At 30.3% G+C, this 16,019-nt stretch overlaps 1 protein-coding gene across 1 annotated transcript in view; it reads left to right on the forward strand.

Moving 5' to 3' along the window:
• The window catches only part of Smp_020270 (voltage-dependent calcium channel), a gene marked incomplete at both ends in the record, with an annotated part of 63,791 nt that overhangs the window by 46,309 nt on the left and 1,463 nt on the right, over positions 1-16,019 (forward strand). The window contains 9 exons of the mRNA XM_018793436.1: positions 1,939-2,043; positions 2,581-2,708; positions 3,585-3,681; positions 5,513-5,617; positions 7,197-7,319; positions 7,676-7,792; positions 8,436-8,543; positions 9,446-9,697; positions 14,605-14,754. Of these exons, the coding sequence (XP_018647949.1) occupies positions 1,939-2,043; positions 2,581-2,708; positions 3,585-3,681; positions 5,513-5,617; positions 7,197-7,319; positions 7,676-7,792; positions 8,436-8,543; positions 9,446-9,697; positions 14,605-14,754 (1,185 nt within the window). The remainder of the gene's footprint in view (positions 1-1,938; positions 2,044-2,580; positions 2,709-3,584; positions 3,682-5,512; positions 5,618-7,196; positions 7,320-7,675; positions 7,793-8,435; positions 8,544-9,445; positions 9,698-14,604; positions 14,755-16,019) is intronic.

The raw sequence follows: 16,019 nt of genomic DNA on the forward strand, positions 1-16,019 counted from the left end.
TGTTCTTAGCAATACAGACATTTACTTTAGGAATCTAGTTTACTTCTGTATTCGAGTAAAGCTCATACTTTGGCACTTAAAAGCATTAAGGGTAAGATTATTTAGTATGGATCGTCGTTCAATGTGCTCTAATAGCTCATTCATTTCATCACAAACAGAAGAAACTTTAATAAATACAGTAAGGTCTTCAGTCCTGTAACTCATGATTGTCAACCATAGTCAATAGGCATCATGTGAACACCGACCAGTTAAACTCTATCTTCACAAATGGCTCGTACTCAATGATATTTATATCTACACATATATTGAAACACTTGTTAATGTATACATTCCATATATTTTGACCAAATTAATTTGAATTCCTTAAATTGTATAGGGATTTATTGTAATACACATTTTCATTTCTCTTTATTTTGTATGAAATTTAGGCATTGCCATACGTTGCATTATTAATTGCAATGATATTTTTTATTTATGCTGTAATTGGTATGCAACTATTTGGACAAATTTCCATTGAAGAAAACCCATTAGAAGAAGAGGAATGGCCTACTTTACATAGAAATAATAATTTTCAAAATTTTTTCTATGCTCTTTTAGTATTATTTCGGTTAGTGAAAAAACCTAATTTCTAGTAAAAAAGATCAAAGAATTTATTTGTTTTAGTTTTCTCCTAAAAGTAAAGTAATTGACTTAACTTACCTGGTGAAAAATTTGTATAGATGAGACATTAATGATGGCGGTACATCATATTAAAAGGTTGATGGTGGTCGGGAGAACTCACATCTATTCTCATTTCGTACAAGTTAGCACTCGACAAATGGGTGTATTTGTAATTTTAAGCATAGAAGTGTTCCAAGTAAGACTTGACTTTGTGTCACACCGTGTCGTAGCTAGAAATGTTACTATTTAACATTTCGGGGTGCGACTGACCTATTCTAGGAGTGACGTATTTAAAAATTAATCTTATGCTTAGTTCATAATTGTTATTAATTGTTGGATTTAAATGTTCGCTGTCGTATCAACTCCTATCAAAATGGATGATTGAATTTGATCAGGCTTATAGTCTGGACAACATAGTGTTTCGTTCGTATCAATAGTTGACTAATATAATGAGCTGATGCAATAAAATGACCTTTCATCAGACAATCACAATTTAGTTAGCCTATAATAATAATACATCTGCATGCGTCCATTGAGTCCAATTAAGTAGGTTGTGGAGATTAATGGGTTATGCGACAAAGGTATTTTATTCATAGAAAGTTATTCGATTCGGCAATATTTTATGAGAAATTTTATAGTTTATACAATTTAAAATTTTTTATTTTGTTTAGATGTGCAACTGGTGAATCATGGCAGGATATAATGATGGCATGTAGAGAAGGTGAGATGTGGAATATGTTTTGTTTTGATCACTTAATAATTTTATTGTCTGTTTATGTTGTCATCTAGTTCTAGCCTATATTACAAACAAGTGTTTTATCAAAACAATCTCTACAAATATTCTATCTTCATAATATCTATTAGACTCTAAAACGATCTATATATGACAAGAAATCACAGATTTAATTTCACTAGTGTTCTTACTTGTTATTACGAAAAGAACTCAGGAACGTTGTGAAGGACATCTATATGTATGTAACGTTAACTAAATGTATGTGGATTTTGTAAACAAAAACTATTTTTTGTAAAAAGACTGTCTTCATATCCATACCAATTGTTTGCAAAACACATAAGCTATACATGATATATTAGCCAGCATCTTTTTTCAAGAAACATGACGGAACATTCAAGTCAAAAACAGACGCTTTGTAAAAAGCATTATGCAAATTTAGTGTATTTTAATGCTTATTTGATAGTTAATGTGATAAAAAATTATCATTTAGAAACAACAGATATTTGTAGTAACTTTTTGCAACTTTTGTTTTTTTCTAACTATCAGGTCAAAAGTGTTCAAAAGATTCTGATGAAACAGAAGTCAATGGATGTGGATCAAAATTAGCCTATGCCTACTTCATTAGTTTTCATGCAATTAGTGCATTTTTAGTATGTTTAAAATATTATTTTGTCGTTTTGTTTCTTGTTCAACAACATCATCATCTTTTAGTATTTTTCATGAATGCTAGTTATGCAACCACTGAACAGCTATTTCTTCCTAAAATTGGAACCTTAATAACTGTAAATCTACGACCACTCCAGGGACCGAACCCAGGTTCTTCAAATCTCGTGATGAGCACTTAACTTTCAGACCACTGAATCGGCGTTCAAAAGTTTACTTCTCTAAATTCAATCAATTACTGATATTATATTTTCTGGGAAATGGTCCATCTTATTCGTTCATCTGTCATGGTGTTTCACGTCTTGTGCATTCTTTTACTGCATATTAATTTATTTTAGGAACTCACAAAATTCCTATTCACTGAATATCGCTAGAATTATGAATACCTTCCAAAATAATTTTTAATACTCAGTTTTTTTAAGTAGTGTTTCAGTCAATTTCGAAAATATAACTTCATAATTGCAATTCATATTTAGACTACCATTCTGTGTCATAATGAAAAACTTATATCACTTGACTTCCAGGTTATCAATCTGTTTGTAGCTGTCATAATGGATAACTTCGACTATCTTACACGTGATTGGTCAATCCTCGGACCACATCATCTGGATGAATTCATTACAAAATGGGCAGATTATGATCCAGAAGCAAAGTGAGTAAACATAATTTTGAAATACAACAACATTCAAATTTGAGGAAACTTATAAACATCATACGATTTCCAACCAAGTTATTCTTTCTGAAAGAAAGATCTGCTTATTAGGTTATTGAAAGTAACTGATATGAATTAAGCTTATGCTTTACGTGTTCCCATGTTAACCACTTTTCTCCTGGGCTTTGAGAAAGCCATATTTATACAATAACCTAACGTGAAATTATTTGGCATTAATTTTTAAATTAAATATCAATCATTAATTTAACTCATTCTCAAGGTACTTGAGTATATCCCACACTACAAGTGTGGAGGCCACTGACGTTACCGGTTTTCCAAACCGAAGCAGGTAGAGAAAAGCTCAAACCCGAAACTTAGTAGTTCAAAGTTGACGCTTTAATCAATAAGCAACCATTCCAGTGTAACAGCTAAATTAATACTAAACCTAGAAAGACACCCTAGGTCAATGAAGATGTCAAAAGATAATAATGAATATGATTTTATCAAGGCGGTGTTGTTTCACCATTTCTAATATTTTAATATGCAATGTGGAAAAGAGGCTTTGCATGAGAAAATGTTCCATACATAGCATTTTTGGTCGGTAGTAATATATATGCACCAAATCACCATGCAGAAATCTCATAACGGGCATAACTTTTGCCGGGTGTTTATGCCGAAACATAACAGATAAAGTGCATCAATGCATTGCAGCTCCTTTTAACTTGGTTGTGCATGGTTAAAATTTTAGTTGTTGACTACTTATTACATCTATTTGAAACTATATACTTATAGTTGACTTGTAATTTTTCGTTTATTATCAATTTCACAAAGCACAAAATATTTTACTATCATTTGACTCTGTTTTTCTTTGTACAGAGGAAGGGTTCGACATCTGGACGTTGTTACTATGCTTGGAAAAATAAGTCCACCACTTGGTTTTGGCAGCATGTGCCCACATACCAGAGCATGTCATGTAAGCACATCAAAATATATTTTTTCTGGGAGAAAATATGCCTAAGGCTTTTATAATTTATAGTCACATCGAATCTAATGTATAATTGAGTTTAATCCTGAGACGTTATAAATCTACATTGATCGCACACTGAGTATTGATAGACTTCGTGTTTGCCTAATCCATAGTAGTGATCCAATAGATCCAATATGGTCACTAATTTTGATATTCAGTGATTGGAAATAGTCGGCAATAAATTATATAACTAGGTTTCGTGTTTGTTAGCACACTCTAACGAGGCATATTTACGGTCATAAAAGAACCAATGCTTCCAGCGACCCTGATAATTTAATTCTAATATCTCTGATAATAAAGTCGGATGTGGGGGTTCGAGTCCCGCAAAGTATCAGTTGAATCAAGATTGTAGGTAAACCTTCTCAATGAGTTTCAAACGAGTACTAAAACTAGTTACCGAGTCTCTTGCCACCTACTTCCAAATACTTAGATCTGTAAATCGTCATGCATATGCAGACCACTTTGAAAAACGTTTACAAAAGCTGTCAAAAGATTAAATTATAATGAACAAACTCAGTGTGATTGGTATCATGAATCAGTAAGATTTAAAAATCGGATGAGAAAAATCAGTCCACATGGGTTATCCACCCACATGCTAGTACTGTGAATGCATGCCGCTTTTATCAGTTGTCAAGATGAAGACCTATTTTTTGTCTGTTTAAAGTACGAAAAACATTATTTGAACCACTGACAGACTTAAGTACAATTTTATTTGGTCGTATGATTAACTACTTGTTTCTACTTGGATAACACTCCATTTGAGTTGCGTCGATTGTTTTATTTACGTATTTCTTGTCACGTCATTGAATTTTCCAAATAAGCATTATCACGTTTGCATATTATGTGTGTTCGAAATTGAAACGATCAGGTGATACTTTCAGTACTAGAGTAGGTTTGAGCTACTTGAATAACTGGACGACTTGAACACGAAAACACTTCAACAATGATAATCGCAAACTAATGACAACTGAGAAATTTCAGAACCGCCAAAGGAGCTTATATCTTAAGAATATATATGTATATATATGTCATATCGTTAGAACCAGTAATACTGAGATGCATAAAATGTTACAACAATATAATTTTTTGTTGCTATTATAGCTTCAAAAGATCATAACGAAGCTTATCTGTGTCAACTGCAACAAGAGCGCTTATACGATTTTTTACATTATCAGTATAGGATTGTGCAGATTGTTGGGTCTCAATTGAAATCATAAGTCAATCATTTTTAGGCCGCCACTGTAAAACTGAAAGCACTGGATAGCTGTTTCACTCTAGAATGGGAGTAAGTATCCACGATCCCGAACGCGAGATTAGAACCCAAAACCTTCGGTCTGGCGTGCAAACGCTTAACCTCTAGACCACTAAAACGACATTCAACAGTGTTAATGTCTAACTTTAACCGATCCACAATATTGCGCGACCATCCTACATTGTCTTCGGTGGGTAACTGTCTCACACATGACACGGTTGAACTTTACTGGTCATGGATTCTCACATTGATCAGTTTATGATCACCATTTTTCCGTTATTTGGAAATAAATACAAATTGCTTGATATGCGTTAGATAAAAGGGTTATTCGCATTTACGTAAGGATTTTTTATTTCGAAGTTTTGTTGCATTTCCGCAAACAATATTGGACGAAACAGGTTTCAGCGAATGAATGGTTGCAAATGAGTGTGGCAGGGTATATATATCCCTATTTTTTTATAATTACATAATATGGAAATTGAGGTGTCAACCATTAATCACTTTCTTTGTTATTAATCCAAATAGAAACTGGTCAGAATGAATATGCCTTTGAATAGTGATGGAACCGTATTTTTCAATGCAACTCTTTTTGCCTTAGTGCGTAGAAATCTCAAAATTAAAATTCCTGGAGGTAATAATAACATTCGATAACATTTTGCTCTTTGCGTTTCATTTACATGTTCATCTTTACTGAGACATTGATAAAGGATCGTTGTATAAATAACATTTAATGAGTAGGTGCCTGTAAATTGACATCGGAACTGATATTAAATTATGTGAATATCCATTTCATTTAACCATGTGTTCTCTAAATATTTCCTCAATATCACCAACTCAAATAGACTGTTCTTTAGCCAATTTTACAACACTCTGTTGAGTACTACATATCTTATAGTGCATATATTTGACCAACAGTCCAGAAACCTCATTTGGCTTTTATTTGGTTTTCATCATTCTTCCATAGACATAATTTTAACAGAAACACGGCTTTTTATTTACATGTCTCCGACAGATATGGAAAGTATGGGAGCAAGAAATAAATTAGGATAAATACCCAGGAAGTGATCATAAAACCACTCTGATTTTAACATCACTTAGTCCAAAGGGTAAGGTAGTGTATAATCCTTTACTTAGGTACAGATGATTTTTTAAATAGTTGTAAAAATAACTCTTCATGTATGTTTCATACAAGTTCACATTCTTTAAACACTTAATTTATACAATTAACAAATATTTTGAATATTTACTTTTTGTACAGTAAGTTGTGTTCACTTCATTCATCAGTGTTCTTTATTATTATTGCTATTCACAAGTATTAACATTAGTCAACTAAATTTGGTCAGTTATCTGAGATTTAAGCGTATTAAATTTCTTATTCAGTATAAACACAGTGTTTTATTAATGGTCGTATGTTGAAGCACAAAGTATCCATCTATATGATCAAATTTATTTTAGACCTAAATGAATAAACAACTTCGAAAGACATCTGTGTAGTATTTAACTCTGAATTGTCGCACTATTTCCACGACATTTTACTTAAAAGTTTTACTTAGAAGCAGCTGATGAACAACTGATCAATTTTGTGAATTTCGAAATAAGGGTATTTATATCAAAATATTTTGACTAACAAACATAAGCTTTTTTGGCTAAATAACTCACTACTTATGCATGTCAAACAATGTTATATTTTACTCTAAAAATTCTTCTCGGCTTTATTGTACAATTCATCTGCTTTTAATAGATAAGCGATTTGTTTTACCATACTTTCATTAAAAAGTTATATTTATGATTTATTGTCTAAGAGATCATATGATTTGTTGATTCTCCTTGCAACTAATTTATTTTTACATTTCACATTGCCCTAAGTAGAATGCAAAGAAATCACTTACTTCCTGCATTCACTTCCATCTGCCACTTTCTTTTTCCCTGATGTTCTTATTTATTACTTTAAATTGTCATGTTCCATTTTTGTGTTTATCTTACTGCATACACTATTATTTGCGCACTCATCCGTACCAAGGAGTAATACAATTGCAAAACATAATTGATAACAAAATTAAAATGATCTGAATATTTCTATTTCTCACATACTGACAGATTTATTTTGTGTTTTACGGAGAAACCGGCAATGGTAATGACGATCTTTGTCTATTTGTTTACTGCTTTACATTTTCTCCAAAAAATATTTTTGTATTGAAAAAAAATTGTAGCTGAAATTGGTGAAAAAGAAAAATCGTTAGATCAGTTGAATGAAGAATTACGTATAGTAATTAAACGTATCTGGAAACGTACTAGTCCGAAATTATTAGATCAAATTATACCACCGAAAGGTATGTTCTATTTATTCATTTATTGGTATAATTTTTTTAAGAGACAATTTATGCAATAATTGATTCATCTTTCTCAAAAAACAGCTCTACTCGATATTTCTGTCGTTGTTGTTTGAAGTGCGATCCGGTATACCTATGATGTTTTGCTATCACATTCACTGTATTTTACTAATTGTAGGTTGCCTAAAAATTACTCATCTTTTATCCAGATTGATAAAACCTATTCTTATAATTGTGAATTAATAATTTCATATGTAACCAAAATCCATTATTGATTGCTAGAGTTTAACAGATTTTGCAAGAAATTCCTTCTAAAAAACATAAAACTCATCTATTTTTATTACTGTTACATTTAGGTAGTGATGTTGTCACAGTAGGTAAATTTTATGCAACATTTCTTATTCAAAATTGGTTTCGTGAATGGCAGAAACGTAAAATGATACAAAAAGATACACGATATATTCCACAAATAATGGTATGATCTACAATAATTAATCATATCTATCTACTTTTTATTGTTGTTTTCATTGAATTTATGGATTTTGTTTTAAAATGAAGCCTATTTTTGAACTCACAACTTATTTTTAATGCGAAAAATAGCCTATCGTCTTTAACCATGTAGTATGATATATTTTACATGCGTGGATACTGACCCACGAGGCAGGAAAATATATTTCTTTAGTGGTGATCCAACACAAATTTAATAATTGTAATGTCTCATGAGGTTGATAGTTAACTGGGTTTAACGTATTGTTCAAACACTTAATTGATAAATTTCATTGATTTTTATTTCTAATAGAAAAGTCAAACACATTTTAACATGTTTCTCAACTAACATCTCGACAGTATTACAGGATAAAAGAATATTAAGGAGTAAAGGGATGGTAATGATCTATTTATTCTTTAATCATTAATTTCCACCAATAAATTTGTAATATTTCAAGTCATAATGAAACCAATTTCGATAGGCTAGGATGAGAACCACTTCCCTTTTCAAATTTACTTTGAAGTTTGATAAATTATAGAACTGTAACCATAATGAATTTAAGTTTAGGAATATTTGACGAAAACAATTTCTAAAAATACATAACGTATGATATAACTATTTATATTGACAGGCCGGTGACCGTGCGATGCCACATCAACCTACAATAATTGGATTCCCCAGGCGTTGTTCTTCAGATCTCACTGGTGATGAGATTCAGCGCCGACGTGGAGTGGATAAGGTATGTCATGCCCTATTTTTCGTTACAATCGAATTTTATTAGGTTGTAATGTGGCCGACCAGACTAAATGACTCGAAACTGCTGTCCAATTTCTTTGCGTTATGTACAGGAGAGAATTGTTAGGGAGCCCTGTACCTAGGTTTCAAGATAGTTGATACTCATCATGAAGATATGTCTGCAGTGTCAAAGCAATTGACAGCTAATGACTTGGAATTAGTGGGCATACTGATAATTGATCAGTAGAATTAAATTAACAATTACTACTAAGCAAAATGATACTAATTATAACTTTATGATGAGTTAATACAAATATCTTTACCTTATAGGGGTTTAGTCTCAGATGAAATAGCTCAGTGATATTGTTTCTGACTGTGATAATGTATGATATTAGCCCACTTTCGACTTGGAGTATCAGTTCTTTCATGAATGCAGATACACGCTTCTGATGTGTAATAAATAACAAAAAACCCAGATCCTAGCCTTTTTGGGGGGTCCGCTGCAACTTTCTAACATCAAACATTTATTACATAATTTGAATGAGTTTTAAAACTTTGGCCTAATGTTCTTGATTCAAACTAAGAGTACAATTTATATAGTTTGCTGAAAAAACAACAATATTTCACCTTTTTAACTATGGAAATATTTTGTAACTTAGTTTTCGTAATGACTGACTTCATATTACATTTTGCTAAAAGTAACCAAGACCTTTAAATATTAAGTTTTATATTCAAAGGTTATCACCATTCTAGGAACACCTTCCATTTCATTGTTTTAAATACTATCATTTACTCAATAAAAGCACTGGTATCTATCTTTACGACTTAATTGATTGCTAACTTCCTAAATACAAAAAAAGTGCTACAAGTTATATATATATTTTTTTTCATTTCTTATTCTTAAAGCGTGATACGTCAGGTGGAATTTTCGGTCGAACTTTAAGTGAATGGACTAGACGTAGAAGTAGTAAACGTCCATCGGGTCGTCGAGACATTAATGCTCAACAAGCTAACGGAATGTATGATATTGCAGGAAATCATTTAAAGAATGGGATGGGAATATGGAATGATATGTTTTTAAATGCACAAGCAGGTAAAACTGCTCACCCGGCTGTTGTTGCACTTATGGAAAAAGAGAGAAAAGATGCTGAAGCTAGGTAAAAATGTTTACTGTTTTTAAATTTTGAAGAATTTAACTTATATTGAACTTCTTGTGAACTTGATTGTTTTGTACATGTTATCGGTTCATGAATTACTTTATCCATTGTTAAGCATCCCACTTACCAGAACCACATACTACTTGTACAGTGAAACTATGTTCCACAGCGGTATCCGAATTTCGAGATAGTAGCATGTATCTGAAGTTTTTTAATACTGCTGGTGTTAAAGATCTTATTGTGCTTGGAATGACTCAAAAGTCTTATGATGGAATCATTCAAGATATGAACTCAGTATTTTATGAAATCTAAAGTTTTTATGTAGATAAACTTATTATTTTATGGTTCTTTGATTTTTCGAGTTACTTAAAAGAATGACGTTTACCGTCATTCAGTAGATGATGATTAATCTATCGGAGAATTCACTAACTGGATACGAAATCAACTATTTAGAGGGTTTCTTAATCGCTATCATCAAATGAGTTATAGGGATGGGAATAACAAAATCCCCTGAATGTAACTTAACTAAAACTGTATGTTTATAGTGTAATGGTCAGACAGATTTTACTTATATTAACCTTAAGTCAGAAATAGGTTCAAACAGCTTAGAGTATGTGATCAACAGTAAGGTTATCGTTTATGCTTATCCTTTGTTTTAATTATCTTTGTTCGCCTACTTTTAAAAGCTCATATTTCTTCAGATTACAATATTTTCAAGTGGCTATTTTCCTTTGGATTTTTATTTAATATCTGCATCTTTTGAACTTCATATTTCACAGAGAATTATGGATTGATTCCCGGAATCTATAAGTTATTGATAATAACTAAAAGAAACAGTGGCGATTATCGACAGAAAATTCTTGTTGCCTTATTTTTTCCAAAAGTCTACTTCTTGAATGATGTAAAGAGGAAAATGCTTCAGATATTTTCTAAAACAACCTAGAACTGTTTGTAAAATGTTGTAGACACAGTACATGTCCCGTTTGTATCTTGATGATCCGCCAATTCTAAAGAATACAGTTTATTAAGTAGCTAAAATAAACCGGATACCCGATCAACCCACTTTATAAAGTCTTAGCACGTGACTATAAGTTTATAGCTCATAAAACTTTTGGCTATAATCATTCGTCTTCTCTATAAAGATTCCTTGATATAAACTATCATTAAGTTATAAATTAATATTCTAAAAACTGCATTAGGGATTTGTTGAGTGAAGTTCCTATTTTTTGAAATATGGAATATACTATGGTAATTTAATGAACTGGATGATCTGACATTTCTTCGTAATGTCCACACTTTAGTGAATGCACTGCATCCTGTGCGTTTTTGTCGAAAGTTATTTTTATTAAATATGAAGATGTATAATTGTCATCATGAAATTTAATTTTTCTTTCTTGCATGTTAACTAGTGATGTCTCTTTTGATAAGTTCTACGTATATTTCAGTTGTGCATGCTGTTAACTTGGTAGTAGTTAAAGTATTACAATCTACTGAAATAATGAACAATTATAAAAATATTGTTTATCACATAACTAATGTCTCTTACTCGATTGGTTATCTAATATACAGAATCTACTTATTTTATTACACAATGGCCATCTTAAAATGTTCTTGTTAGTTTAACAGATTTAAATGTAGTTATTTTACTTATATTAATATTGGATAGCAACATTTAGGATAGTGCATAAGCTAAATGATAAAACATACCTACTCCCAAGGCAGATTGCATGTTAAAGTGCTTCATGTGATTCATTGATTAATCAAGATCGTTTAGTGAAGCTATATAATATCCTCTATTTCTAACTTTTCCTCCAAATATCAATCTCAAGGTTTCTTATATTTGTAAACAAAAGAGCGTCAAAACATTGCACTATAACTGATATTGGCTCGTGATGGTAATCCTAACCTTAATTTATAAACTCAACTCAAAACTCTAGCCTCACTCTTAATACCTAGCCGTGGCCTTTCTACGTTTTAAAGCGACTTCATATGGTGATAAAAACTCTGTGGGGTGATAACCTTGAATCAGAATACTAGTCCGAGTTGTAATATGTAAACTTGATGTTTTTCCTTTACTACAAAGTATAATTTACCATGTGAGGGTTGGTTACTCAGGTCAAGAAAGTTATTCCACTGTTATTCTATTGCTTTTATTGTTAACTGTTTCATAACTATGTAGCTTTTCCTAAATGGCTAATACGTCACCTAAAGGTGTCAGTCTATTTTACTTTTATTCAGTATTCTAGTAGCGACATTTAAAAATAAGAGTTCCTAACTTAGATCCTTAGCACGTTTGTGCATGCTTTGTTGAAGAATTATATCTGTCTAGGTTTCCCTAGTTTGTCCATCTCTGACAAAATATTATTTCAACTTCAGTTAATCTTCCCTTATATCTAAACCAAAGACAAAACCACTAATAATTTCAAATAAATCTTTTGCATGTAAACATTTTATATTGTTTTTTCTGCATGTTCTTTTATTTTACTTTAGCATGCCATTAATATTATCATCATCTATTCAAAAGAATTTAAACTATTCAAATAATAAATCATTTGTACATAATCAATCTGATAATAAATATAATTATGATAAAACAAATATCATTTACAATACATCAACAAATAATTATTTATCATCTACTCAACCCATTTATCATAATACATTAAATACATTAGGCAATAATAAATACATTATAAAGAAGCCAAGATATTCAAATCATTCCATATGTAATAATAATGATGGAAAACATAAACAATTTCAAAAAATTATTTTAAAACCTAAATATCAAATTAAACAACATTCTACAAATTCAAAATCATCATTATATCATTATTCAATTAATAATAATAATAATGTTAAATTCCATATACAAAATACCAATTTTACTAGTAATAATCATTACAAAATTAATTCATATTCATCTAATCAATGGGATTCAAATTTATTTTGTCCTGGTTATATGTTTACACCAGAAAAATTAGATTATTTACTTAGAGCAAATAGTTTCCTACAGTAATAAAATAATAATTATTATTATTATTATCATTTTTATCATAATAATTAATTATCGATTAGTGATCATAACTAATTTTTCATTTTATTTTTTACTAAATTGACTAGTTTTGATGAATATGATTTAAGAAAAATTTATCTTTTTTGTTTGTTTCCGTTATATATTTGAAATTGCATGTATATTTGTGTAAATAGTATTTAAGAGAGTGAGAGAGGGAGAGAGAGACAACTGTTGTTGGAACTATGGCAATACTAGCGATTGGTATAATAAATATTTTAGTGTGAGGAAATTTTTTATTTTTTGGTGAAATGTTGAATGAGTATAAGGTATTTGTAGTCAGTTCTTTCTTTATTAAATGAGTACAATAAGGGAAGCATTGAAAACTAAAAGCAAAAATAATAAATAATTATTTCATTTTATCTCTCAGTAGATCTAAACAATGCCCAGTAATGATTATTCTTTGTATCAGACTTTAAATCTATAGGTTATACGGCTAGAAAGATACTTTCAAACCTTATTCATCTATTTGGATCAATAATCTTTTTGTATTTCAGTTCAAATCCGGTCATCTCCATTGTTTATTGACTGTTAATATAGCTTCAGTAAATCCATATTGAAGCCAGTTATTAGGGCTCATATGATTATTGTCTAGTTTAATGATGTAAATTCGTGAAGAAAACTATATAGAAACTGAACCCATCTCTGCGTTTCATCCAAATAAGTGATAATATATTTGTCGTTTGAAGAAATATAAAATATAGAACGAAATTCATTTATGAAAATGCCGATTCCTGAGCTTTGGAAGATAATTTACACCAACAAGTGTTGACCCTTTGTTTTAAAACCAGGATATGGATATTTTTTATCGGTTAATTAATTTGTACCAGTAAGGGTTAAATTAATATTTAATGACTGTTATTAACTGATAAGCTGTAGCTATATTATAGTATCAGGACAAACAAGATACATGATCTTAGCTGTCTATTAGAAATTTTAAAATTAATGATACTTATAAATACCTTTAGGAAAACAACTTCATTTTGAGGTTAAATCACTCAGGACTCATAGAAAAATGTTGATTGTCCCTACATACAGTACAAATGATATTGTGATTACAAAAAGTTCCACAAATCCTTCTGATTCAGATTGTATTCAAAGCATACTTTAATAAAAATTCATCTTGTTTTCCTTTGATCAACGTTAGCTTTCAACCAGATCACTACTAAGCTATTACACCGTGCAGATTTCTTAACAAGCCTATTAATTAGATTTACATAAGTTCCAGTTCATTATCTCATAAAATAACTCTGGTAGCATCTACATAAATTATTGTATTATTCATTAAGTTGTATATCATCTGTTTGTAGACCTAAACTTACACTGAAATTCTTTCTAATAAATGATGTTTTTGTGACAAAAATGATTAAAAATGCGTTAGCAACTTAAAACACACATAAGCTACGTCATATACCTATATGAACTTAATTTCAGTTACCTCTGATTCAATACAATCCTACACATAATAATCTGTCCACTAACTGGCAAAAGGCATGAAAGGAAGAACTTTATATTTTCTACACCGTTCTTGTTCAAAAGTGTAGTTTGACCTCTAAAAGTACTGAAAGAAACTATGACAATTAAATGACATTATGCGAATTCATTCCAATACATATTCATCCATACTGCCAGCTTACAAATATATATATATATATATATATATATATTGTCGGTTAATAATATTTATATGGAACTATATCATTTCATCTTATAAGAATTAAGCAATACTCATAGATAAATCTTTTGTCGGGACATACACTAACTTTAGGTATCTTCAAATAAGACTTTCCTTTCTATTAGCTTATTAGTGTTACTGTCGAAAATTGTTCTGTTTTAGAAATATGGCAAACATGAATCATCTGGTCGATGTACATAATGATTCTTCAAAATTGAATTATGATCCAGAATCTGGCAAACTAATGAATTTAGCTGGTAATATGTTAGGATTTTTAAACTCAAGAAATTATCATTCATCTGATTCAACTCAAGTAAGTCAAAATATTTGCTGTCACCAGTTATTACCACTAAACAATACATATAGTGTTTCATCAATTTCATCTGTTACGATGCACATATATTTACCATACCACTATAAATACGAATATACAGTTAAGTAAATGATTTTGTCGAAATGAAAATTTTCTTCACTAAATTTTCATTATTTTATTCAGTGTTAAGTTTATTCAATAAATATGTCGCACTCTTTTTTCTTTCACAGATAACTAAAATGTCACATATCTCTTATAAAGGAGCATATTTTTTATTAGAACGTCAGGTAGATTTTCAATATGTGCCATAAGCATGTCAGCTAATAATACTCCTAACAGACTACCAACAACAACTCCACCAGTCTGGCGAAAGTATTCACCTTTACATATCAGTGCATAAATCTTTAAGAATTTTTAAAGAAACGGGTAATGTAAGGTTGTTCAAAGAAATGTAGTCACATAGATAACTTTGATTCTAACTTTTGCTCTTACCACATAAATTCAATTTATTAGACAAATTACTTAAGTGTTTCCAGTATGAGTGCAGAAAAACATTGTAAAACAATGTAAATTAGAAGAAAATAGCAGAAAACTATGTAAACTGTAGTTGTGGGATAAACATTTCACAAAATATTGATTTGTGAAAGGATTTAAAGAGAAAAATCACGTCAGGATGAAAGTCATCCATTGTGGTTATGATTCTGATTGTACTAAAAATATTCTGCATTGTTTTCCATTTATTATTTAGACTTGTGTTAACTTAATTCGCTTATTTATTTACTCTTAAGAAGTGGCTTACATTGAGTCACGAAACATCAGAAAAACAATTTTCCACCCATTAAGATCTGACAAAAAATATGTTTATCATCGACTACTATAATATTGCAAATATGTGTTCAGATAGTTAACTGGTTAGTTAACGGTAAATACTATTCAGTCAAATTATTCAAATCTAAGTAATAATCTGACTGTACATAAATCATATAAAAAGTAGTCTATGCATATATCATTTGATCTATTTCCGGGGTCAAATAAACCCATATCAGTTGTCTACTTTTTCGCTACGCGTCTTCGGATTCGAGGTTTATATTACCTAGCATAAGTCAATGAAGCATAATGAATGACAGACATAATATAGTCTATTAAAGAGGCTACAAAATGATCATATGTTATAGTGTTACTCATTTTTGACATAAAAATGTTTATTGTTAAACTTTTGAAGAATATGCTTATTGTTGTTCAAAACATTTTCTTGTAAACTCATT

The sequence above is a fragment of the Schistosoma mansoni genome, chromosome 1 (genome assembly GCF_000237925.1).
Source record: "Schistosoma mansoni strain Puerto Rico chromosome 1, complete genome".
NCBI lineage: Eukaryota > Metazoa > Platyhelminthes > Trematoda > Strigeidida > Schistosomatidae > Schistosoma > Schistosoma mansoni.